Raw genomic sequence first — 26274 nt, forward strand, 5'->3', positions numbered from 1 at the left:
CATTCTGCCTGGGGCCAGTGGAAAACGGCATCTGGGACGTGAGGGGCTGGGAGTCCTGAGGAAAACGTTGCTATTCAGGTAGAGTCTTTGACCCCCATTGGTCCTGCCTGAGGTTCTGAGTTCGAGTCTCAGGGCTGGGAGTGAGGTGAAAGGTGCTGCCTTTCAGGCTGAGTGGTAGTGATCTGTTTTGCCTGGCTTACATGGGATCTGGTGGGTTTTGTTCCTCTCTGTCCTCTTTGTCGTTGAGTGCAGGAGCTGGTAAAGCAGGTGCTGAGCGCCATGTGGGCCATCGCAGGGAACGATGACGTGAAAGACGCCATAGTCAACACTGGAGGAACAGACCTCATTGTGCTGGCTATGAGCCATCATCTTGCCAGCCCTCAGGTATACGCCAGTATGTGTGCTGGGTCCTCCCTGTGCTTTGGAGCTCTGCGTCTGCCTGGGTTTGGAGGTCTGATTTTTGGCCCTTTATTTCAGTTCTGATAACAGCATTAAGGGTGCCTTCACCTGCGTTTCCTCCCCAGGCAGTGCTACTCGCAACCCCCATAACTACTTCTGACTTGGAACAATGCCCTGCTGATGCTGGGAGCAGAACTGTGCTAGCTACAGTCATAGCGAGCAGAATTCTGCTCCCAGCATGGACAGTGTAGCAAGGCATGCATTAACCCCTTGAACGCTCCTGTTTTCTAGACTGGTTCCATGTCTACTTTGCAAGCATTTGTATGACATCCAGTTTACCACTTTCTACCGTACTCATACATTTATGGTCCTGGACCAGATGGTCCAGGGATTGGAAACCGGATACTGAGCTTCACACATCTAGGTCAATAGTTCAGATGCAGCCATCACTGAAAATCATTCTTCTCTGATGTCTGTGTGCTGGCCTCTGTCAAAGGACTACACAGGACTAGTTACCGGCCAGCAAATGTTACCATCAAAACCTCCCACGTCTTTCTCCACTTGCCTCTTTTTTTATTGGCAAAGCTGAGGTCTCTGTGGCCGACAGAGGTGGCGTCAGAAGGGGGTGTTTGCCTGGCTGCTGGCCACGCTGTACCTGTACTGTGATAAATAGAGGTTGTCGTTCTCTAGGCCCATCAAACTGATGGCTCACACCAGCACCAGACTGACTGTGTAAATCCCCTGGGAGTTGGTGTGCTGGCTCGGTGGGGGACTAGCCTTCTTTCTCCCGAGGGAATGAATTGGGGATAGGGAGGCTTCAGGGGGGTGCTGACTCTCTTTTCTGGTTGCAGTTGTTTCAGCCAATGATTCCACTCTTCCTCTTGGTCCCGCAGATCTGTGAGCAGGGCTGTGCAGCCTTGTGCATGCTGGCCTTGCGCAAGCCAGAGAACTGCAAAGTCATCATGGAAGGCGGAGGGGCCTTGGTAGCTCTTCAGGCCATGAAGGTGCATCCAAGAGAAGTTGCTGTGCAGGTACCTGGCTCGGAGCTCTTTATTACTAATTCAGGACCATAGGGTTCCCTGCCTCCCTGGGTTTCTTTGTCTTTCATCCAGCATCTGTACGGAGTTTGCAGCTGTGTGGTGAAGATAATGAAGAAGTTGCAGGTGGAGCAGTGTTCTGTAGTTCTTTCAGAGGCACCTGTCTGTCTGAGCTGATTGATGCCAGATTCGGACTGGAAATTGTCCTTTGATTGTATTTAGTCCCAAAGACCTTGCTGTGCAGTTTGCATTCCTCAAGCTGTACCTGTGCCACTAACACCTCTTCCTGCCTGTATAAATATAGCCCTGCACCCAGCCCTGCGGATGGTGGTTCTGAGGCCTCTTACACTTACCATTTCATATCCTGCTTTATTGAAACTTTGTGACAAAAATGGCTGGGCGGAGGGAGGATGAGGTTACATTCCTTCCAGAGTCTGCCAACAATGCTCAAATTGGTCACAGGAAGGGCAGGCTGCCTGTCCCCCAAGATAAAGTGAGACCCTTTCACAGGAAAAAATTAGTCCCCGTCTCATTCCCTAAGCCCTGTAGGATCCCGTATCTGCTCTGCAGCTTTTCTAAATATTTTACATCATTTAAAAATGTTTTACTTAAAAACTTTTTGCGCTAGAGCATGTTAAACCCTTATAAGAATGGTCACGCCAATGGTCCATCCAGCCCAGTGTCCTGTCTCTGACGGCGGCCAGTCCCAGAGCCTCAAGGGGAGCGTACAGAACAGGGCAATTTGCCTTCCCCAGCTCTGGCAGTCAGAGGTTTGGGGACACCCAGAGCAAACCTAGTTATACTTTTGGCCTTCACGCCATCCCCAGGCAATGAGTCCTCACATTCCAAACGTATTCCCAGCGCTCAGTGAATTCAGGGACCGGAATGGAAGGCTGATCGTTTCCCTCCTTGTCTGATGTCCTTGCCCATGTGGCAATCAGTGGGCTAACGTCTCTGCCGGAAGGGGGCTCCTGGGCCAGCCCCCCAGACCGTGCCCCGTGTCCCTTGTTTGAGGGTGGCTGATTTAGAGTTAGGAAGTCACTTTGGGATGTTTGGGTTCTGTGTGTTAAGGGAAGGATTTGTTCAAACAGGATTTAACCGTGTGGTCAGACTCTTGTGCCTGTCTCTTGAGTCTGCCACAGATGCAGTGAAAGGTCCTAGGGGTGGTGAAGGAAGCAGTCAGGGATGACCCTGGGCAGTTGGACAGTTTTCCCACTGAAGCAGGTTTTAATCTGTGACCTGAATGCAAAGTGGCTGCCACTTCTGTATCCATGGCTGCTGCCTGGCCAGGATCCAGCTCGTGCAAAGCACATCGGAATCCCTCGCATAGGAAGGGGGCACTAGACTAAGCCCAGCCTTACTGTGCATACACCATCTGATTCCCTTGTGGGTGGCCTCCTGCTCCTCCCCTTGCTTCCTCCACGAGCCATTAACCGGTCTCCTGTCCCTCTGTCCTCAGAAACAGGCCTGCATGCTGATCCGGAACCTGGTCTCCCGGAACCGGGACTTCTCTCAGGCTATCCTGGAGATGGGAGCTGAGAACTTGATTGTGGAGGCTCGTGCGGTGCACCAAGATTGTGACGACATAGCCAAAGCTGCCTTGAGAGACCTTGGCTGTAAAGTGGATCTCCGAGAGCTGTGGACAGGCCAAAAGGGAAGCCTGGCTCCCTAAACCGCTGCCCCTGAGAGCCCTGGAAGCTTGGGACATCTCCCTATGCAGCATCTACAGACAAACATGGCGTCAAATAATCTGCACTTAAAACTGGCCCCGAGCAGCTGAAGAGAATTCCTGGCCTGTGAGGCTCTCATGGTGTGGGCTGTACTACTCACGGGCATCTAAGCTGTTGCTGAGATGGCTTTGTCTGTGTATATAGGCTACAGATACACAGAACTTGTTGTGATGATCTACTCTCTCTACAACTTGATGCCTGGGAAAGACCTACTTCTCCCCTCGCCCCTACATTGCTGTGTTACTTATTTATTGCATGGGCTGTTCCTATATGTGTCTGTCCATGTTGTGATCCAAAGTAGATCTCTTCCTGCAGCAGTTTGGCAGCTACCATTTTAACCAGCCTTGTCCTACCTCCTGACCCCTGCTCTGTGCCACTGGCTAGCCGTCCCAAAGGCTATGTGGGGGAGATGACACCAATATAGTGAATGTCCCGTCCTATCCCAATGCTGTTACTAGCAGGCTAGGCAGTGTCTCACTGTGTTGGCTATATCCATTTCCATCCGATACAGCATTTTAAACAAATGCAAAGTATTGGCTGGAAACGTCATGGCCTGGTGTGTCACATTTATAATCGCTGAGCTTCCAGAAATAAATGTAAGACGATAGGTGTGAGAGAGCACTTTGGGGGCAGGGAAAAAATAGCTTGGTTTGCCACAGTGTTGTGCCACCAGAGAGCCAGCCACATTTTGCAGCCTTTGCTGGGATCACCAGACATACTCTCCCAGAGCCAAGACTCTTGTATCGTAGTTGCCTGCTCTGATCAACAGGCCATGGCTCCCCTTGGAGCGGGAAGACGCTATATTTGGAGGAAAGAGGTGGAAGGACAGGGCAGTCTGAAATCTCTTGACTTCTCCCTTACACATAGGCTAAATAGCCCCCTCCTGAGCCAGGAGGAAGCATTTTTGTGAATGTCATCATTCCTCTTACTGTCTGTGGTTTACAGTTCTGCTCCAGCTGTTAGCCCCCATGCTCTGTGCTATTGCCATTTGCTTCATTGTTGAGTGACAAAATTCATATTCTAAGAAACGTAAAGGGTGCTTGGCCCCAGACAAGCCAATTTGTAAAGCGGGGAGGGTGGAAAAGATGACTAATGCTTTTGGGCATTTTAAACTGATTATGCCAAGTGTGTAAGTAAATGCTGCTGCAGCCGTGTGGTGTCTGCCTGTAAGGCAGCAAAAGCCTTGACAGCTTTGAAAGCCCCACAGGCACTAATTCCATGTGCAGTGTGTGTTTGCAATAAGCTGCCTACATCCCCTTTCTCAGTTGCCTTTTCTGGCGAAAGCTGCATCCATCTGTCTGTGTCTCTGTAATCTCAGTTCAATAAACCCTGCCAGGCTGCACTTGATCATCTCTCCATAGGACAGGCACTGACTGGGCTTAACAAAGAGGCCAGAATTCAGTGGGCCTGGGAGCATTCTGAAGGGGCATTTCTCTGATGCTGGCCTGCCCTTTTGATACTGCTTCAGCAATGGGTCTGGGATGGGCTGGAAGGGCCAGAGTTGCATCTGAGCACAGCAGGGCATTTGGGAGGATGGACTGGCCTGGAAGGATGGGGATGGATATGAATTCTCTCCTGGCTTAGACAAGTGTTGGTATGATGACTCTTTTCTGCAGAGTAGCCCCAATCTTTCTCCCTTTACTCCATCCTGGGTCTGAGTCCCTGGGTCCTATCCAGCTGAGGAGGGCTAGGCAGGGTCTGTGCTGCCCTGTGTTAGCTGCAGGGGGATTCCAGACATGAGGTGCGTGCACTCGCTTCCCTGGGGAGTGAGTGCACACAGCAGTGCACAAGGGCCCTGGATCCAGGGTGGCTTTGAGAGAGGATACCCAGGCCCCTCCCAAAAAAAAGCAAAGCAGAGAAAACCAGAAGCTGTTACAGAAATAATATATATTTGAAAAATACCCAGCCCCGGGTGTGTGGCGGTACCCGTTCATCTTCCTGAAGTTCACAGAGGCCAAGGAAGGCGGAGGTGAGGTGCTTTAATGGGGGTGAATGCGGTTCCGCCTGCGGGAGATCCACCATCTCAGCCTACTGCCCACTTGTCCCCTGGCCTCCTCTGTCCCCCAGCTGCTGGCGGCCTGTGGCTTCACCGTAGATGACCTCCTGAAGATCTTTCGTACCCAGTTTACCAAGGAGCGCAGGCTGAGCCGGGAGGGGGTGGATCGTGGCTCTTCACCGGTGCAGTTGCCAGAGGTTGTGGGACAAGAGCGTGGTGAGAGCTTCCCGTGCCCTCCTTCCTGTCCACTTCCTGATGCTTCAATCTACAAATATCAATGACAGGGAGGAGTTGGTGGGAGGAGCCTTCTCTAGCCCCTCCTCCTGCACATGGGCGGGACTGTCAGCTGTCACTCTTGACAGCAGGATTTTGTGGGACCATTACAATGTTCCTTAGCTGGACCCATTCTCTAACAGTTCCTGTTTGAAAGGTGCCTCGTGCCCCAATGGCTTTGGGCTGGACACAGGTACCAGCAGGGGAGGTTTCACGCTCCTGCATTTCTCTGCACTCTTTCTTGCTTCTAGGGAAATTGAGAAGCACTATAGTCCCCTTATTTCACTGCCAAGGGCCCTTCCAGACTGAGGGGTTCTGGGGGGCTTTATTTGCCAAAGAATCCGTTTTCTTCTGATCCCCTGTAATAAAGGTGTGAAAGCACAGAAGTGCAGTGACGGAATGGATGTTTATTTCCTGGCCCATGTCACCTGCCATGGGCTAGGGCTATGGAATCTTAATATCCCGCTACATGGCAGGGGTTTTACCCTTTTAGTAGGGGGTCAGATGTCACCAGCTACGGAGCCTTGGGCTGGGTCAATATTTGGAGCAGAGCCCTCTAAAGATTAACCAACTCCTTCAAAACCAGAGTGAGTCTTCCCTTGGCAACAGCACCCCAACTCCAGTTTAGAAGGCCTGAAACTGTCTATGGTTGGTTTTGACACAAATCTCCCAATTCAGTGGTTCTCAAAGTGTGGGTCGCCAGGGCTGGCATTAGACTTTCTGGGGCTGAAGCCGAAGCCTGAGGGCTTCAGCCCTGGATGTTGGGGCTGAGGTTACAGGCCCCCTACCTGGGGCTGATACCCTTGGGTTTTGGCTTGGGTCCCCTCTCCGGGGGTTGTGTAGTAATGTTTGTTGTCAGAAGGGGGTCACAGTACAATGTGATCAAAATCTCCCTTTTTGACATTTTCAAAATGATTCTTTGTTTTGGAATTTTACTTCATTTACACTTTGAAAAGGTCAAATTGAAATGACATATTTTACTTGGCATGTGAGAAATGTTTTTGGCTGATCAGTTTGTAAAATTTTGTTACTATGATTTTGGTTCATCCTGGTTCAACCTGGGAAGATGGTTTTTTTTTTTTTTTTTTTTTTTTGAAAACACAAAAATTCTTAGGGGATGGGAAAACCATTTCCCTCCCAGCTGTGCTCTTGACTCCACGTGGTTATGGATGAGCTCATGACACTCCTAAAAAGAGTCAGGGTATTAACCCTTAGCAGGCTGGTCCATATTCCAGCTCAGGTCACTAAACTGGGCCTCCCTCAATTCTTCTGACAGTTTTTCAGTTCTTCACTTCCTGCCCCAAAAGTACTGTTCAGTACTGCTCAACCGCTGCTGTGCTCCACACAGCGCATGGCCGTGGAGTGCAGCGTGATCTTTTACCGGGATCTACCTTGCCGAGTGGTTTGGGAGGCTCATTCAGTGTTTGTAAAGCACTCAAAATCTGTGCATGAACCATGCTATAGAAATGCAAAGTGGTGTTATTCCTTGATGTGCTTAATATTTGTTGTTAATACCTTCCATTTCCACTGGCTCTTCGATCCAAGAATCTTAAATCACTTGTATCTTAACAAATGACTCCTCACAGAACCACTCAGGCAGTATTATTTGCACAGAGAAATTGCACTTTCCTTAAAATCACACAGGGAGTCCTTGCCAGAGCTGGGAATGGAACCCAGGAATTCTGTCTCCTCTTCCTCTGCTCCAACCATGAGCGTGCTCTCTTTCCATACTCTCTGGATGGAGAATGTGCAACAGGGGGGCGTTACCCTCCCATCCTGTTCAGATTTGAGGGCAGGCTGGCCCCTGACAGCACAGATGTTCCAGCACTCCAATGATTAAGTACCATAAGTTGGAAACAAACAAGGGGTCTGGGGCTAGGGAGCATTAGTAGTTATGTCTAGTGTGGTGATGCTGACGGGACCCAGCAGCAGATCAGAGACCCGTTGTGTTAGGTACTGTACCACTGGCACAAAGACGCTGCCTGCCCCAGAGAGCTCACACTGTTAGTATGAGATAAGTGGCTACCGCCCGGCAGAAGGGGAGTGTAAGGAGATGCTGCTGCTGCATGATAACTGGTGGTCGCAGCACACCAGCTGCCGGGCTGTTGTCGAGCTTTGCACAGGCGTCCCAGCACAGAGGAGTTTGAAGGAGGGCAAGGAAGTGGCTTTGTGGAGGTTTACAGGGAGCGTCTCCCCTGTGGGATGGGTGGCCGGGGAGAAAGCACAAAGGTGCTTGTTTGAAAACGTAACCGAGTTAAGTCCCATAAGCTGGGAGCAAAACAGGTGTCCCGGGCCAGGTGGCATTGCTTCTCAACCTCACACGTACCTCACAGTGCCCCGTCTCTGGGCTGTGCCCACATGGAAACCGAGAGCCTCTTTTCCGCCCGGGCACTGCATCCCCTAGGCCCAGCAGTGGGGCGAGCTTTGCACGGCGGACCTCCTCCTCCTCCTTCCTGCATTGCTTTTGCTGTTTCTTTGGGGACGATTTTTTGGTGATGGCTGCAGAGTCTAATGATGTGGGCACTTTGCCTTTGCTGGGCAACAGGCTGCTCTGAGGCTCTGTCCCTGGCAGCTGTCCCGAGTCTTTCCCCAGAGACACTGAGGGTGTGCCCCCCGGCACGAGTAACTCAGAGGCAGCCTCCTTTGTGAGGGTGTCTTCAGGCTCCTTCAGGTTTTCACTCACCTCTGGACCAAATCCCCTTTGTGTCTCCAATACTAGATGCTGCTGACTAGAATCTCTGTCCTTTTGACCTTCAAATTCCTTCCCAGATGGTCTGTGTCTGTTGCCTTCAGCCAGTGGTCCCCCGCTTGGTGCGTTGGGATTGCTGGGTACGGTCTCACAGGTCAATGTTTCACCTCGATCCCTGGAGCTCTGAGTGGTGTCACTGGCTCTTGTATCTGAGACCTTCAGGTCCTCCTCGGAGCACCCGCTGCATTGGACGCTGGCATCACAGCTGCTTCCTGCCCGCCCTTCTGCGTTGCCTGCTTGAGAACTGGCACTGCGGGGCGGCTGGTAGCGTGGGAGCTCGCCATACGTTCTGTAGCAGGGGAAGTAGCCGGTGGAGACAGCGGAGTCGCTCAGGATGGAATCCTCATCTAAGAGGCAGTAGCTCTCCGAGTCCCCAGAGCTGTTCTCAGGGTGTTCTGGCCTGGAGAACGGAGGGGTGGTTTTACCCTCTATCTTGAAACTGTGTGAGATCGAGCCCAGCTGGAAGGCAGAAACAAGCCAGCTCAGACAATATAATCGTCCTCAAACCACACCTGCCTTTGACGAGATACTGGCTAAACACCACACTTACTGCTTCTTTTCATCAGGCCCAAGCCTGCAACTTTCCTCCCCCACTACACACACCACCCCATGCAAGCCTGTGGGCCAAATTTACCATTGCTCTGAGCAGTGGTAACTCCAGTCTTTGTTTTCTGCCCTAAACTGTTGGGGAAGGTGGTAGTGAAACGGTTTAGCCCAGAGGTGGCTGCATTGGGGGCGGTAAGCAAAACGATTCCTCTTTGTAACTTGCATCTTAGCTTGTAGAGCTGTTTGGGATCATTTGAGACAAAAGGTGCTATCTATGTGTCAGGGGTTTATTGTTATAACCATAATCTCCCTGCACTAAAGAGTTACGCTCCTGTTGACGAGGTGAATTCCTTCATATCTACCTGATCAGTGCGGTGCCTTGGGACCATTAATGCATATTATCCTTGCAACTCCCCTGTGAGTTAAGGAAGTGCTTTCCCCATGGGGGCAGGTCTTTAACCCTGTGATCACCTTTGCCTTCTCTTTAGTTTATCCATATATACTCCGTGGGAGGGGCATAACCCGATAGACACTACTTTTTCCTGCCTGTTTTTTCAGATGGATTTGTTTGCCGAACATGATAGTATTGAAGCCTTCAACCAATATCTACCTTCCTCCCTATCTAGTTGTTCTGCCCTTCCTCACTGGAGTATCTGAGCACCTCCCCAAAAGAGACTGGGAATGGCTGACTCATTACACACATTGAATCTATTCCCCCATGTTCAGTATTCTCACACCTCTTGTCAAACTGTCTGTACTGGGCCATCTTGATTATCATTACAGAAGTTTTTTCTCTCAATTAATTAGCCTCTTTGAGTTGGTAGGACAACTCCCACCTTTTCACGTTCTCTATATATATCTCCTTACTATATGTTCCATTCTATGCATCTGATGAAGTGGGTTTTAGCCCACAAAAGCTTATGCTCAAATAAATTTGTTAGTCTCTAAGGTGCCACAAGTACTCCTGTTCTTTTTGTGGATACTGACTAACACGGCTGCCACTCTGAAACCTAACAAAAGAAACAGGGTACCTCACTCATTCGGGACTCCAGCTGTTCCTCTGTATTGCTCGTGAATGGCGTCCAAAGCTCCTGGTGTGCACCATCACCAGAAATCTCCTTCACTGCCAGCCCTGAACATCCATCTGCAGTGATGTTGCCTGGGACAACTTGGTGTGGTTCCCCTTCCTCCTCCTCTTCTTCCTCACCCATCTCATGCAGCTACGGAACAGAAACATGCGGAAGGATAAGAATCGCAGCCCAATCCTTTCCCCATTTTGCCTTCCATTCGCCTTCCAGCAGGTTTGAGAACTGCCATGGCCATCAAAGGAAAGGAGAACTTGTGAAGAGCAATGACTCCTAGCCCATGGCTCTCAAATCCAGGGCCTCATATGCAGCTCCTGCTAGTCTTTTCAGTGAATTTGTGTGTGTGTACATGTGCGTGCGTGCCCACCCGCCTGCCCGCGCAAAGGGTAAGCCACATACGAAGAGCACTGAGCAAACTAACCAGTGCTGTGGAAGCAACTTGGGATCTTTCCTGATGGAGATGAGCAAAGGGGCCTCAACACTCCCCTGTCCAGCAGCCAGGTGGTAGATAACACATTAGACAGAAACAGAGTCATCCCACTCCGACATTGCAGGGCAGCATTTGCACCCTGACATCCCAGCAATCTGCAAATATGTCCTGTCACAACCACCCCATGTCCTGACACAAACAGTGTAACACGATGTCAGGGCGTCTCGCTGGGATTAGTCTCTGGGTGTGAGATTCTGCCTAAAAGCAGTGGGACAGCTTTGTCTGAGGACTGTGCAAAAGGATGAGGCTCCTGTTTGTAGGGAATTGACCCAACATTCTTTTATTTGCTTTCAGTGGTTTCCAACCCTTAAGTTTCACCATGAGTTTTGGAACCAGAAAACTCAAAACAAAGCTCAGTCTAAGCCACCCGTTTCACTTGGCCTCCCCCTGAAATCAGATCTAAGATCAGGCTCACTGAGACACCCCTTCTCTTCCCCAACCCTCATTTAAATTTGGCAATGGAAGCTTCGCTTGGCAAGGTGGGGAAAATTCCAAACCCATGTGGGTGCTCAGCCCGTCACTTGTAATTTATATATATGTACATTTATTTTCCTAAATACCCCGACATGAGCTATGCCCAAAAGAATGCACCTGCTGCCTCCTCTGCTCTGCCAAGGCAGAGCTCCTCCTATCTGTGGGATGACTGGACTGTCTCTGCATTAGCTACACAAACCCCATCATGAATAGAGAGGATTCTTGCACTGGGGCTACTGTACCAGAGCAAAAAGCAAATGTGTCTCTGAAATATTTCTTACTTCTCCCCGTCCTGTTGTCAAGATGAGGGGGAGTGGAGCTGGGGAACAGAATTTCTATGAACTGTTGTGTAGCCCCAACCATTGTCTGCTGCACTTTGGTGACCTCCCCAGAGAATCCTTGCCCAGGGGATGGGTTGGCTATTCTGTTTATCTTGTTCCCTGGCTGAGGTATCTGAGTGTGCACCTGCCTACCTCTCCCTCCCCAACGCTGCATTATAAAGAGATACAGCTCCACCTACCCATCCAAAATCAAGCAAAGATATATACACTGGCTTCTGCTGCGGCTGGCTTCCTTCACCCTCCTTGCATGCTCCGCTTGCCTCATGGAGCTTGCATTTGTTCTCTATCCCAGGCTCCTCTTTATGGCCATAACCATCTCCATCCTTGTGCCATTTGTATTCAGCAGCAAATTCCTGATGTACAAAGGACACAGTGTAAGAGTCGCCCTGCTTTAAATCTGGAGCTGCCTCCTCCCTTCCTATCATCCAGGGTTTTCCCTTCCTCACTTTCCCTTCTACACAGAGAGAATCTATACTACGAATGATCCAGCAGCTCCAGTGGAGTGATTCTGCAGGATGTCTTTGCCAGGTAAGCTATTCAGCAAAGGAACAGGAAGGTCCAGTGAGGTACGAGCAATATGGGCAGAATCATCTCATGGGACCTGGCAGCTGAATTGAGTGGAGGAGTTTTGGCCACCAATGTAAAGTAATTAGAACCCTGAGATCCCAGACTAAATGAAAAAGAGGAGGGACGTTTATGAGCTCCTATGAAAGGACCAGTAACCAGTACCTCTCTTCTCTCTACAGAGTCTGCTAGACTGTTACTCTGATGGGATTCTTCATCTGCACTTAATGGGCTTATCAACCTCACATCCCTTCGGGTACGAAAGATGTTTTTTCCAGTTGGTGGTTTCTTGAAAGTGTCCTCAGAGTCACCTATTAATATTTCAGGGAACTGTAGAAAGAGGAATTAGGTGCATCAGCTAAGTGGGCCTGGAGGAGATACTTTGGGAGAAGATTTTTCTGTATGCTTCCCAGATGTGTGAGACAGAATGAAAGAGGATGCTGCTGGATTGCATCCCAAACAGGAAGATTTGGGGTTACACAAAACATCTCAGATCCAATGTAAGTGCTGCAATTTCCATTGACTTTGGCAGGGTTGCATCCACTTACTTGAGGGCTAAATTTGCTCCATTATGGCTAAGGACACAGTCAACCAGGCCAATTAGAATAAAGAACTGACCTGAATGTTCACCCCAAACTCAAACCATAGTATTCCCCAGAGCCAAGACAGTTTGGTTAACTTTTCATTTTCACCTCTGACTACATCTCCTGGGCTGAGGCGAGACCAGAAACAGGATGGAAATATTGTCAGAGAGGTTAGTCACTAGGTAGTCCCAAGACAGAACTGGAAGCCTAAGACAAAACCATGTTCTTGGGAGCCTGTGGCCTTATTACTATGGGAAGGAGCTTGTGATAAATTTGGGTTGGCTGCTTCTCCATACAGAACTTTGCAATTTTTTGAGGTTTCCCCATCTCTGTTTATCATCCTGTAAAGTCCTGTTGGGGACAGAGTGGAGGAAGTGTCCATCCCAGTCCTCCCGGGGATCATTTCCCATTGTGTTTGTAAAAATGCAACTCGCTCTGAATATTACATTGGTAAGATGGGCAAATAAGGGATGATGGGACTGTCGTTTGCTTGATCCCCCACACCCTATGGGGAATAATTGTTTTTAAGAGGCAGGTGGAAAGCCAGAATAAAGAGCCATGTTCATGCCCGGAGTAACTCCACTGCCTGTAGGGAGGAATTTGACCCACAGTGTTTAAAATACAGGATTTTCTAGCCAAACATCCATAAAGATTGCTGGGTTTTTGGTTAATAGTCTCTGTATCTGTTTTAGGTTGAATGTAATAGACAATGTACTTACCATCTTTCCTGCCATGCCTCTGAGGGGACTGAGGGACTTGGTCTTAAAATGGTATAACTGTAAGGAATGTTCTTGTGGGGCTTGTTTCTCGCTCACTCCTTGAAGCAGCCCACCCTTGAATTTCGTCTACAAAACAGAAGTCAACATCTCTTTGTCCCCACTGGCTGAGTTCCCCTCCAGGCTCTGCCCAGCCTGCGGAGGGGACAACTAAGCGAACATTCCAACACGACATCATAAAGGTTCTGACCGCATCCCCAGGGGATGACACAATAAGCAGGTGTCAGGCAAGATGTTCCTACGGAAACCAGCAAAGGCAGACTCACGCCCCCAAATTTAGATCTTGAGACAGATTTCAAAAAGCCTAAAGGTCGGGGATGCTCCAGATCTGGGGGTTTGGCTGAGCCTGTATTTGAGGTAACGGGGCCACTTGCAAAATTCAGACCCGGATCCAGGTTTGGATCCAAAGCGCAGAAGCGTTTGGATGGTGGTGGTGGGGGGGCTTTGGTTTGTGGCCATCTCTAGAAATCAAATTATGAACAAACCCAACTCATTCCAACCCAAGCGTGGCCCAGCCACATGGTTTATTGTTAGATTTAGACATTCAGATGGGATCAGTGGTTGCATCAATGGGTTTTCAGAGATGGGCCTTCAGGGAGCAGCCACATTGTCTGGCCCTTTTCACCCTAGGAATCACAGAGTTTCTAGGCAACTATTCAGGGATGCTCTTGATTGAGCCCTTGTGCCTCTGCTGAAATGTGCAATCGATATAGTTCTCTGGAAATCCATGAGCAGGGAAATAGAGCAATAGATTAAGAACATAAGAATGTCCAAACTGGGTCAGACCAAGGGTCCATCTAGCTCAGTATCTTGACTTCTGACAGTGGCCAATGCCAAGTGCTTCACAGGGAATGAAGAGAACAGGAAATCATCAAGTGATCCATCCCCTGTTGTCTGCTCCCAGCTTCTGGCAAACAGAGGCTAGGGACACTCAGAGCATGGGGCTGTATCCTTGACCATCCTGGCTAATAGCCATTGATGGCCCTGTCCTCCAAGGCCAGAAGGGGGCCATTTTGATCATCTAGTCTGACACCCCCCAAACACACACACAGATAACACAGGCCTCCCAAAATAATCCCTAGAGCAGATCTTTCAGAAAAACATCCAGTCTTGATTTACAAATTGCCAGTAATGGAGAATCCCCCACGACCCTTGGGTAAGTTGTTCCAGTGGTTAATTACTCTCACTGTTATAAATTTACACCTTATTTCTAGTCTGAATTTGTCTTGCTTCAACTTCCAGCCACTGGATCGTGTTAGATCTTTCTCTGATAGATTGAAGAGCCCACTATTAAATATTTCTTCCCATGTAGATGCTTACAGACTATAATCTAGTTGCCCCTTTACTTTCTCTTCATTAAGCTAATTAGACTGAGGTCTTTGAGTGTATGACCCTAAGGCAGGTTTTCTAACTCTTTAATCATTCTTGTGTCTCTTCTCTGAACTGTCTCTGATTTATCAACCTCCTTCTTGAACTGGGGGCACTACAGCTGGACACAGGATTCCAGCAGCAGTTCCACCAGTGCCAAATATAGAGGTAATAAAACCCCTCTCCACTGTGAGAGTCGCCTCTTTATACATCCCAGATCACATTAGTTTTTTTGGCCACAGTGTTGCAATGGCTGCTCATGGTCAGATGTCTTTCCACTACAGCCCACAAACCTTTTTCCCACTCACTGCCTCCCAGGACAGAGCTCCCCAGCCTGTAAATGTGGCGTACGGTCTTTGTTCCTGGATGTACACAGTTAAATGGAGCCGTATTAAAACACACATGGTTTGCTTGCGCGCCGTTTACCAAGTGATCCTATAGCTCGGTATCAGGGGTCTGTCTCCTTCATTATTTCTCTGTTCCTCCACTTTCATGTCATCTGCAAACTTGATCAGTGATAATTTTGTTTTCTTCCAGGTCATTGATAAAAATGTTAAATAGCGCAAGGCCACGAACCAGGGCGGAGACCCAGCATCACCCTCTCCACCTCTTGGTCAAAGGGGACTGACTGACTCAGGGGATCAAGAATGGAATCTGCAGTGTTATTTTTCCAGGTTGCCATTTCACTTCCCACCTCGGCTGTGAGAGGCTCCTGGTCAGTTCCCTCTGCTGGCTCCTCCGTAGCTCCTGTATGAACTGAGCTGATGGGTCTCAGTCTATTTCCTAGGCGATTAAAACCCACATCACACACTAAAATCCCACCTGCACTGGCAGACTGTGCAAACAGGCCACCGATTGAATGGACCATAGGGACTGAACTCCTGTTCTCCTCAGGGTGCATCTGCCCTGGGGAATTCCAGACATGCAAGTCCCCTTTGCTCACCCCGCTCTCCCTCGAATGGCGGTGGAAGCTGTAGATGGGGTCGGATGTTATTACCATCACCTTGCCTAACCACAGGTGGGGATAAATTTGGGAGGAGCCTGCCCTGCTGGTGCTCCTGCTCTGTGGATAAACAGAGGACATCAGGCTCCAAATCTGCCAAGCCAGTACCCTTCCCCAGCCGCTAAATGAACTTTAAAGTGAGACCTGGCCAGGATCCAGTGAAGAAGAATGGGACCAGTGGGGGATGGAACTAGATATGAGATTGCAGCCACATGCCCTTTAGCCCAGCTGGACCCATCGCTGAGTTCTGGGGCGCTCCTGCAGGAATTCCATCCCATCGCTGACCATGGGGCCCCGGGGACACAGAAGCCTTTATTCTACTAAGGGCTTTCACCCCTTCCAGTGGTAGGCAATGGGGGGTTTATTTTGCGTGGAAGCTCTTCTCACAACAATCTCACATTCCCCAGCTGGGAAAGCAGCTTTCAGACCATGGGAATGTGGGAAGTTAAATTTATCACCTGAGAAATCAGCTTGACTAGAGCTACAGACAGAGACAGATGCAGCGGGGAAAGGGGCCTGTGTCCGAGACTGGCTCCTGCCTTACACCAAATAACAGAAGGATCTTCAGGGCCAAGAGATGGTTGATCTGTCAGGTTATTGGCTAAAGGGAACGAGGCACAATTTATAAGGCTAGGAACAAATCAAGTGGACCTCTATCTTGTGATCGAGAGCAGGGGTCTGGGAGCTAAGACCCTTGGGTGCCGTTCCTACCTCTGCTTCTAACTTGCTGTGTGATTTTGTGTGAGTCACTTTGCCACTCAGTGTCTCTGGTTTCCCATCTGTAACACAGGGATAATCCTACTTCCTTACTTCCCAATGGGGAGGCCTAAAGGTGCTTTGAGATCCTCTGATGAGAAGTGCTGCTGAAATGCAACGTGGAATCATCAAAAAAGCAACTTGGCCATTGAAATGGCCTCTCCAGTGGGTACGACCCCCATCTCCACCCTGCTGTGTCTCTTTGACCCCTGCACTTTCAGTTCTTCCTTTTAGAGCCCCAAGCTTGCCTGTTGTCATGATTTTATTGCAAGTCTCGTGATCTTTGGTCTTGTCCTTAAAGCCCCAGCTCCCAGAGTCATTGGATTACAAGAGAATCTCAGCTTTCAGTTTGTTTCAGTAAGTTTCTAGCCCTTTTGGTGGCAGAGGAAAGCTTGAAATGATGCCCTCTCCAGGCCCAGGCGTCACCAAATCCAAAATGTATTACTTTAAAATCTCATGAGTTTTAAACCAATCTCATGATTTGCTGGAGGGGGATGGAATTCATGATTTGGGGTTGACGTGACAGGAGTCCTGTAACTCTGACAGCAAAAATGCAGATAGTTGTGCTCAGAAAGGAGAAAAGCAATTATACAAACTCCTGAAGCAAACGAGGATCTGTTTCCTGGCTGTACCGTTCCTCCTCCCACTCCAGTTTTGCTAGAGACGGATTCCTCGACAATCTGGCCAAAGTACATCCCCCTCAGGTCAGAGTTTGCAGACTGCTGGATTTATTGGAAAGCACCTCCCAGAATGCAAACAAGCAGGAGCTGCATGCGCCACCAGATGTCTGCACCAGATGTGATGCCTAGTAGGTAGAACACTGGACTAGAACTCAGGAGACAAAGATTTGCCCTGGTCTACTGGGTGACCTTGGGCAAGTCACTTCCCTTGTGTGTGTCTGTCTAAAACGGGCCCAGCAACACTGACCACTTTGTAAAGAGCTTTGCGATCTGCAGGTGAACAGCGCGCTATAATTTATTGTGGTGCTGCTCTCTGAGTCCAGTTTAATTTATGTCAGGGTCTATACAGGAGTTCCAGCTGCTTTCATGGCCTTTAACACGTATACCAAAACCAGGCGTACAACATCCCGATGAACTGGCGAAGAAACCAGACCAGTATCCCTGCACGGATACAAAATTTGTATCTACATCCGATCCGTAATCTGCAGACATGGTCCGCGGATATCTCAGCTTTGCAGGGCTCTAGAAATAATGCCCAGAATGATAGAATACTTGACACCTGTCCACCTCATGTTCCTCCATCCATGCACTCCCCCACCCCCTTATCTAAAGGCTGAGGAAATCAATGGCTCTGCAGCATACCTTATAGGGTGACAAATCTAGCCTCTGTTGGACCGAGCCCTAACCCAAGGACCCCCTGTGGGAAACCCTTTGCCACTAGCTCCCTTTTTTCAAAGAGAAGGGCTGGTAGATCCAGCGCCTCCACTGACTGCAGTTGCATCAGTCTCACCTCTTTCAGGTAGGCAGCTCCCAGATCATCCATAGCTACATAGCTCAGACGCCACTCCTCCAGCTGCAGCTGGAAGCTAAGTGACAGCCAAGGCAGGCTGCAGTGAGCAGGGCAACTGGGGCCCCACTGTGTGGGTGAGGGGTCCCTATCCTGATGGGGAGCTCCAGTGCAGGGCTTCACTGCTACCCAACTCCTATGCAATTTCATTGCTCTAGCCTGCTGCATTTGCTGCAAATTCCAGCCTCCCCATAAGCCCCCTGGTCAGTGACTGAGTACGTGGGGGTAGGACACAGCGGGTGCTCCAAGGACAAGCTCTGCTGACTCAGCCTAGGTCCCCGAGAAGGTCCTAGGAACTGCTGTCCTGAATGGCCCTTCCTGCCCAAGCTCTGGCTTCAGATGTTAATAAATGTCTCTGTGATCCTAGGCAAATAAGTACAGCCAGGGCTGGCCTTCAAGGTCCACAGCATGGCTGTCTCCTCTGCTCTGATGACAGGGTTTGTCTCAGGCAGGGGGTCTCAGAAGTGCTCCTGGAGGATATGTAAATGGCAGGAATATCCCAGTAACATAGCATGTAACCATGTTTATAGGGACTCTATCTCTCGGGTACAGAAGCTGGCTGAATTCGAGTTCTGCCTCCCTATGTTCCTCTTGCAGATGCAGTTTGAAGCAGTGTTCCTCTTTGCTGTCCTGAATTGGTTCTCCACCCCAGGGGTGGCTGCATTTTGGGAGCATGTGAAGTGATTCCCCTATAGTTTGTGAAAAGTGCTTTGGGATCCTTTGGATTGAAAGTCACTATAGAAATCTGAGATACTGGTTCTGTCCAAAGCCCTAAAGGAAGCCCTGAATTCCAGGCATTATGCAGTAATTTGCTGATTCAGAACTGATTGCCAGCTTTGCATCCAGTCCATAGACCTCAGCTTTGAAAGCATTTGCTTTCCATATTAAGCCCTTTGTTATCAGCCCTAATTCTCTCCCAGGCTCACCGTTTATCTTTGTTTTTCAGGGCTGGAAAATTAAATTGAACGGAATCTTCCGATGCTCCAGAGCATGTGGGATGTCAACATGCTTTGGAATTGTTTGTCCAACATGGACGGCACTTTCTGTTCTGTTTTCCAGCAGTTGGCTCACTCGCCTGGGCAGTGAGACTAGCAGCTTGTTACACTGAACCTTTCATCTTGGGCTATCCACACACTTGGCAAAGACAAAGTGTCACAGCAGCTTCGTGAGACCCGGATTATTCTCTCTCTTTTACTAAAAAATGAAATAGTTGTATTATATCAATTTTATAGGCATCTTTTATCCAGAGATCTCTAAGCACTTGACAAAAGTGAGTTAGTGCCATTATCCTTATGGGGAAACTGAGGCAAAGAGTGAGTCAGCAATGGAACCCCAAAGTCCTAGCTCCCAGCCCACTGCATTAGCCCCTGGACCATGCGCCCCCCTCAGACGGATGGAGAACTGAGATGCAAAGTCACTTGCCCAGTGAGTCTGTGGCAGAGCTAATTCCTATTCAGTTCTAAATTATTGTTATTTCGGATGGGTCAGGCCTGGCAGAATTTGATTTTTATTTTTTATAATTTTGATGGCTAATATGGATGTTTATTTTTAAGCTTTTTTCCCCATTTTTATTGATTTATATTTGCACAGTTGTGGGAAATTACGGGGGAGATCAGACAATAGAAGGGGGTCAGACAGTTATTTAATGAGAGTGGACACTGAGATTCAAAAGTTTAAAGCTTTATAACGGTTGAAACACAAATTGCAGCATCACGTATCAAAATAGCCTTAAATCAAACTCAAGCAGCATTTTTCGTACTTTGCCTATCTGTAAATTTCTGTTATCACGGATGGAAATATTATTGTAATTGGTTTATGTTTGTATGGTGAAATTGACATTTACTGACAAAACTCTAAACCTTCCAAGCCTACTTATGATGTATTTTACAGTGGTTGAGATCAGAGCCCCATTGTGCTAGGTCCTGTGCTGACACCATGAGAGACAGTCCCTGACGCAAAGACCGTATCTGTTTCTAGCTGGATACAGGGTATCTCCCCCCAAAATACACCATTTAACCCCATCCTGGCTGGATTGTATCTGCCTCTGACAGAGTCCTGAGACACCTGTACATCTTGTTATGCTGTTGAAGCCTCGTTGAATTGTACTCCGTGCCCTGTCCTAGTACTGTTGTGAAGATCTTATCATGTCAAAACAACTCCAGCTCTTGGCTAATCCTGAGTGGAATCTGCAATTCCACACTTGAAGTCGGCACTGCAGCTCTTATTTGGATTGACTGTTTTCACCTGACCTTGCAGCTTGATGTGAGAGAATGTGTATGTCATTGAAGGGAGAGGCAGGATGGCCATAAATGAGAAAACAAGATCACTCTGTCCTAAATTTTGCTTTACCTGAATTTCCTTTGGGAATGGCAGGAAACAAAAGATATCAACTGAAAGAAACTCACACGACAAATACCCACTGAACTAAAGTTACCAGATCCTATTGCCATGGGGCAGGGACTATGTACTGGGACAGTGCCTAACACAATGAGGCCCTGACTGGGGATTCCAGGCACTATTGCAAACCAAATAAATAACAATACTGAGTCCTTGAATGCCCCACTCCTGGAATTAAGCCTGGAGTTATTCTTTTTTGTTTTTGTCTGAGTTGTAAAGCATTAGTGTGATATTTGCACTACATGTCACACTGCAGTAAAGCAAAGAGCACTGAACAGCTTGTGAACTAGAGTGAGCAGAGCACAGCTCAGGGAGTGGGGTGCAGCACAGTGTGGCTCCATGGGTGGGGGGAGTGAGCCGCTCACAGTGAGTGGGCACCGCGATCCATTGTATAGTGCAAGGTTGCACCACGAGCATGATGCAGAAGAGTACATGTAGTGAGTAAGATCCTGTGAAGAACATGCAGTAAGCTAGTCATCCAGTACAGGATTGCAGTGGCTGGAGCAGTGAGCGGTCGGGCAGTGAAGGGCGGGAAAGCCCAGCGCAAGGTGCATGCCTGGTGCAGTGGGAGATGGTCAGTGAGGGGTGGGTGAGGCGGGCAGGCAGTGTCTGGTGGTGCAGTGGGGAATGCGGGGGTGGGCAGTACCTGGTGCAGGGGGGTGAAGGGCAGGCTGTACCTGTGCAGGGTGCAGTGGGGGAGGGGGTTGGGCAGTAGAGGGTGCAGTGGGCAGTGAGGGGTGGGTGAGGCGGGCAGGCAGTGTCTGGTGGTGCAGTGGAGAATGCGGGGGTGGGCAGTCCTGGTGCGGGGGGGGGGTGAAGGGCAGGCTGTACCTGTGCAGGGTGCAGTGGGGGAGGGGGTTGGGCAGTAGAGGGTGCAGTGGGCAGTGAGGGGTGGGTGAGGCGGGCAGGCAGTGTCTGGTGCAGTGGGGAATGCGGGGGTGGGCAGTCCTGGTGCGGGGGGGGGGTGAAGGGCAGGCTGTACCTGTGCAGGGTGCAGTGGGGGAGGGGGTTGGGCAGTAGAGGGTGCAGAAGGGCAGGCTGTACCTGTGCAGGGTGCAGTGGGGGAGGGGGTTGGGCAGTAGAGGGGGCAGTGGGGTGGGCAAGGACCAGTGCAGTGAGGAGCAGGCAGTGGGGGGGGCAGAGCCTAGTGCGGGGGGGCGGGGCAGTGGGGGGGCGGTGCCCAGTGCAGGGGGGCGGGGCAGTGAGAGGCACTGCAGGGGGCAGTACCCGGTACAACGGGGCGGGAAGGAGGGGGTAGCGCCCAGCACACGCAGGCGAACGCAGCTGCCAACGCCCCCCTTTCCCAGCCCCCCCAGCCCGTCTTCCCCTCGCTGATTGGCTGACGAAGCTGTCCGTCTTTGGGGCTGCTGCCATTCACCGGGCAGAATGCCGCCCCCGCCCCTCAGCCCCAGCACTGATTGGCGGTTGGCAGTGGAGCCCCGCCCAGCGCCTACGGCAGCGCGGGGGACCCAAGAGGCCGCGGCCGCAGCAGCAGCGCGGAGACCCAGCTGGACCGAGCCGGTGAGTGCGGCGCTTCGCTGGGGGAGGGGAGACTGGCGCCCCGCCCTTGTGGGGTCCCCCCGGCTGCCCCGCCCCCCAGCCCCGAATGGGGGGTGTCCCCCGGCTGCCCCCTCCCCCCAGCCCCGAATGGGGGGTGTCCCCCCGGCTGCCCCGCCCCCCAGCCCCGAATGGGGGGTCCCCCCGGCTGCCCCGCCCCCCAGCCCTTGTGGGGTCCCCCCGGCTGCCCTGCCCCCCAGCCCCGAATGGGGGGTGTCCCCGGCTGTCCCCGCCCCCCAGTACTGTATTGGGGAGGTGCTGGCTGCCCCCTGTTGCTGGAGGGGAAAAGCCCCGAGCCGGGGGTAGCCGCCCCCTAGCTGCGGAGGAGCCAGGTGAGTAACTGCCCCTGGGCTCAGGTGTAACCACAGCCCCCCTGGGCGCTTAGCGGGTGCTAAGGGCCGAGAGGGGGAGCGGCACCCGCGGGATCTGATACCATCGTGGGAAGCCCCTGCTCCGTGGGTGGGGGGAGTTGCACCCTGGCCCAGCACTCTGCTCTCAGGGGAAAACCTGAAACCTTCTCGCTTCCATTTCTGAGTTACGTGGGCCCCTGAAGTAGGAGTTAGGGGTGTTCCTGATGCACCCATTTCCCTCCCTCATTATGAGACAAGCCCCCTCCATGAATTAGCTCTGTGATATTGTGTAAATATTCCTTTGACCCTCCTTTGTTGGTGGCCCTGTGTTAGGGGACAGAGCTGGCTTGTGGGTCAGAGGGATCAGATCACTGGCTCTGTCAGCCTGGAGCATGCAAGCTCCGATCTGTTTGAGGTTGTCTTTCTGCTGGTGATAAAGCATCTTAGTGCGCATTTGGGGGACACTTTGCAACGTTTCCCACCCATCCTCTCTTCCCTCTCCTTTTGTCTTTGGGTCAATGATCAGGTGATAAGCTGCATAGTATTTTTTAACTTCCTGTCAAATTTGGCAATAGAAGGGTAAAGCTGAGTTACTGTGCTGGTCAGTTGGCCAACAACTAGGAATAGTTTCTTAGTGGACTTCTCGGATGCAATGTATTAAGAGGAGATATTGAGCAAATGTATTGACCTGATATAATTCTGTTTTCTCTTCCCTTCCCCCATGGTTTTCTGATGGTAAAAGGCCTACTTGCTATTCCTGTTCTTGCCACCATCAAGTTTCTGCACAAACAATATGTGTTCAAGGGGCACAGTTTCCCTGTGAATGTCACGTTTAACACTTTAAAACCAAATCTGAAAATATAATACATCAGATACAGAAATCTTCTGCATCAGGTGTCTGTTCTTTAAATATGATAATCTCAAAGCTCTGTTCAAGCCAAATACTCCTTCAGATATGTGTTTCCAGACCACCAGATGAGTGCATTTTTGTAAGCTGAAATAAATGTGGGAAGAATATGGGGTTGGATGTTGTTGCTCAGGGACAGATATTGGAGGGCTAGAAAGTAACACATGAAGTACTGAGCGCTCTGAATCTTTCCTCCCTTATCCCACTCTAGTTTAGCCACTTCCCTGGCTCTGCCTCCAAATATGGAAGTGGGAAAACATGCTCAAACTAGTCTTAAAGGTGAAACACAACAAAAACAACAACAAAAAACCAGGATATGCTGGAAAGGGTCATGTAAGTTAATCAGTGCCATTTTATTGTTTTTGTGCTTCTGCTGAATATGCCAGGTACTACACTGAAGGTGTAGTCATTACTGCTATTATATTATAAAATGTCAAGCTTCTAGACAATTGCTTTCTTGGGTAGTGCTGAGGGTTTAAAGATGTAACTGCATTCATTAACTTCATTACCAACAGGAATATGCTAGTCAGCTAGCTAAAAAATGTGGGTTGAAGTTCATCCTCACATGGAAGATAAGGTTGCATCCTTGTGCTTCACAGAGTCTTAATATGCAAGGCTTTTTCTGGCGGTCGTTTGCTCCCGGTGTTTGTGTGGTTGGTAAATTTGAAATGTTTTGGAAACGTGGTTTTTTGTTTGTTTTTTTTTAATGGCTGAAGTGATGAGGGGAACCGGAGGTATCAGTAGTCAGTGGGTGTTACAAAATAACAGAGAAGAGAGGTTGTATTGTAAGGGTTTCTACAGGGCTGGTATGACTCACCCACAATCTAAAAATGAATGCAGTTAAAAATGACCCGATTGTTAAACATAGAAATTAGGCCAAAATTTTCCAAAGTGGCCACTGAATTTAGGTGCCTGGTTTGAAATACCAGAGCTGGATTGTCAGAGGCACAGAGTCTCTGCACATCTCATTGCCTTCAGCTGGAATTGTGGGTGCTTGGCATTTTTCTGGAAATCAGCCATTCACACTGAATCCCTCTCCCCACCCCCCTATCCTTGCAGTCTCTCTCAATCAGCTCTCCCTCAGTATTCCCCTTTACTTCAGCAGGAACTCTGTATACAGAATGACAGGGTCCTTGGGGCAGAGAGAGCACCAGCTTTGACGTCTTGCTGGCCCCAGGCTGGTTTCGCAGCCTCTGCCACAGTAACATCTTTACACTGCAGCAGCTGTTCACAATGGCTGTACGCTGACTTATGCAGGGCAAGGTGTTTCATAGATGTACTGTACCTGGCATGCTGACTTTAAGGGGTTAAAGAAAATACAATGCCAGGTGGCCAGTGCTGATTTGAAATGTGTATTGTTACCTCTTGAAGCAGATTACCATGGGCTTAGTATGGACCAGGCCAAACAAATTTAGTGTTTGGAAAGGTCCAGGAACCAGTCACCTTTCCCTTGGTAATTCTGCTGCTAAATATACCCAGCCGACCAACCCTTTAGATGTACGTCTCTTTCTCATGTAAAACTGGCACTAATACCTTAATGCTGCTGATGTGCTTTCCTTCTTCAAATTGCTGTAGAAATATTAATTGTTGCAATTCTGCAGGGAATGGAAGGTATTTTCCCCGCTTTGTAGAGGGGATGAGCAGAAGCACAGTTTGTGAAACTTGGAGTAAGTTTTTTTTTTTTTTTTTTTTTTTTTTTTAACCCCAAAACCCAGGCTGATTTACTTTAGACATCTGGAGTTCCTTGCTCCCAGATCTGCTCTTAATCCACTGGACCTTGCTGTCATGCACCACAGTCAAAATATTATTTGCCTTTATGTCAAATTTTGGGCCTACCAAGCTGGATGTATCTTAACAGCGTTGTACAAGGTGCTTTGGTTAGGCAGGATGGATGCTTAAGTTCACGGTAGCAACTTAATATAAAGGGTGCAATAGCACACTTAAAATGAACTGAAATAATTGGATCCAGCTAAAGTTCAGACCATGTGTGCAACGTGAAATAGCATCACTGTTGAGAAATAAGAAAAATAATGTTTTTGTTAAGGCACAGCCACTTCAGTTTTGGTTTAATGAGGTAAGACTGAGTTAATGTTTTATCTTGAGCTCTGACACACACACACAAATGTGGGTTTTAAGGCAGAGGCTATAATGATCAAAGCTGTTGCACTGAAATAGCGCCTGATGAAGATTGCAAGTATTTAGACTAGCAGTGCTTGTATTCCAATCAGTAACAGTAAGGAAAGGGGGAAACACTTTGCTTATAGCTACTTTGGAATCTGCTTTTCTAGTCCCTCACCTCCAGACTCCCTGTCTAAACCTTGCAGAGTCTTTCCGCATAGTATCTTTAAGCTACAACCTTTCCTTTCCATCCACTCCGGTAAGATTCTCATTCAGATTCTCAGCATCTCACAGCTTGATTGCGGCTACGTTCAGAATGCTGCTGCCAAGATTATTCTCCTAGCCTGTTGCTTTGACCAGGTCACCCCTCCATTGGTTCCCCCTTCTCCATTGGTTCAAACCATAAGCTGCTTGAATTCACTTTCAAAACCCTTCCTAGCCTGTCCCCAAGCTCCCTGCCATCTCTCCGTCACTATCGAAATGTTGACTCCTGCCTCCAGTCAGTCCATGATGGCCGCCTGCATCGTCCCCCTGTTACATTTTTAAACAAGCACCTTTGTGCTTTCTCCCAAAGGCCATACAGCCACGTTCTAAGCCATTTTAATTGGAATTGATCTAAGCCTAGACCACCAAGTATTATTTCTATTATTGTAGGAACCCTAGTGATGAACCAGGTAAAAAGCAGGTGTAGGTAGAGCTTTTGTGTGCAGACGGCTGTTAGGATGAGCCCATGCCTATCAACCACGTGTCACTCTTGTAACATTTGCCGACGTGTATTCTCCCTCTGTGCCGTCACTGCTCACCCTAACAAACCCTCTGCCTCCTCCCGGCTCGGGGCTTGGCGCTTCTGTCTCTGCAGCTGCATCCCATGGGCCAACAGCCTCCATCTCCTCCCCAAAACTCCTCTCTCCAGGCTAGCTTTCTGCTGCCTCTGTTCCCATCCCTCTGCTCGGACCTGGCTTCATGCTTAATTCACCAGCAGAGATTTGATGCTGACAAGATAAATGTGAAACGAACAGATCCCGTGACTTCCCCCTCTCATTTCGCTCCTTCTCCCCAAATGTCTTTTAGCTTTTGCCCTCCTTGCATTGCATGTAAGCTCTGCAGGGCAAGGAGTGTGTTGACTTATGCTGCAAAGCACCAGGCGTGCCTCTGGAGTTGTAAAACCTCATTTGTTTTGTGGTAATGATTCAGAGTATGGTGAGTGAGTGACCCTGGCATTACATGTGTTGGCAGCTCTGCGTCAT

The 26274-nt window shown here is 49.4% G+C and overlaps 3 protein-coding genes across 9 annotated transcripts in view; 2 read left to right on the plus strand and 1 right to left on the minus strand.

Moving 5' to 3' along the window:
- Positions 1–5066, plus strand: part of ARMC6 (armadillo repeat containing 6) — a 13839-nt gene extending 8773 nt beyond the window's left edge. For all 3 annotated transcript variants that reach the window (XM_044998767.1, XM_044998766.1, XM_044998765.1), the window contains exons 6-8: positions 253–384; positions 1293–1430; positions 2896–5066. In XM_044998767.1, the coding sequence (XP_044854702.1) occupies positions 253–384; positions 1293–1430; positions 2896–3108 (483 nt within the window). In that variant the 3' untranslated portion in view covers positions 3109–5066. The remainder of the gene's footprint in view (positions 1–252; positions 385–1292; positions 1431–2895) is intronic.
- Positions 5056–13211, minus strand: LOC123355908. 3 transcript variants are annotated; one of them, XM_044998762.1, is made up of 6 exons: positions 12988–13211; positions 11850–12014; positions 11300–11473; positions 9762–9950; positions 7762–8643; positions 5056–5427 (listed from the first exon to the last, which is right to left on the minus strand). In XM_044998762.1, exons 1-6 carry the CDS (start codon positions 13000–13002, stop codon positions 5146–5148), a joined length of 1707 nt encoding a protein of 568 aa, XP_044854697.1. In that variant the 5' UTR covers positions 13003–13211; the 3' UTR covers positions 5056–5145. The 3 variants fall into 3 exon arrangements, with proteins under 3 accessions (XP_044854697.1, XP_044854698.1, XP_044854699.1); XM_044998763.1 differs by lacking the exon at positions 11300–11473 and having other exon boundaries at positions 5057–5427; XM_044998764.1 differs by lacking the exons at positions 11300–11473; positions 11850–12014 and having other exon boundaries at positions 5058–5427.
- Positions 13212–13306: 95 nt separating this feature from the next.
- SLC25A42 (solute carrier family 25 member 42) overlaps positions 13307–26274 on the plus strand; it is a 35525-nt gene continuing 22557 nt past the window's right edge. Inside the window, exon 1 of one of the 3 annotated variants that reach the window (XM_044998690.1) lies at positions 13307–13401. Coding sequence is in view for 1 of the 3 variants with exons in the window: in XM_044998687.1 (XP_044854622.1) it covers positions 23168–23242 (75 nt within the window). In the remaining 2 variants the exon portion in view is untranslated. Of the gene's footprint in view, positions 13402–21523; positions 21617–23132; positions 23243–26274 lie in introns of those variants that run through there. The other 2 variants (XM_044998688.1, XM_044998687.1) reach the window with 2 other exon arrangements.

This window comes from Mauremys mutica, chromosome 24 (assembly GCF_020497125.1).
Source record: "Mauremys mutica isolate MM-2020 ecotype Southern chromosome 24, ASM2049712v1, whole genome shotgun sequence".
Classification (NCBI taxonomy): Eukaryota; Metazoa; Chordata; order Testudines; family Geoemydidae; genus Mauremys; species Mauremys mutica.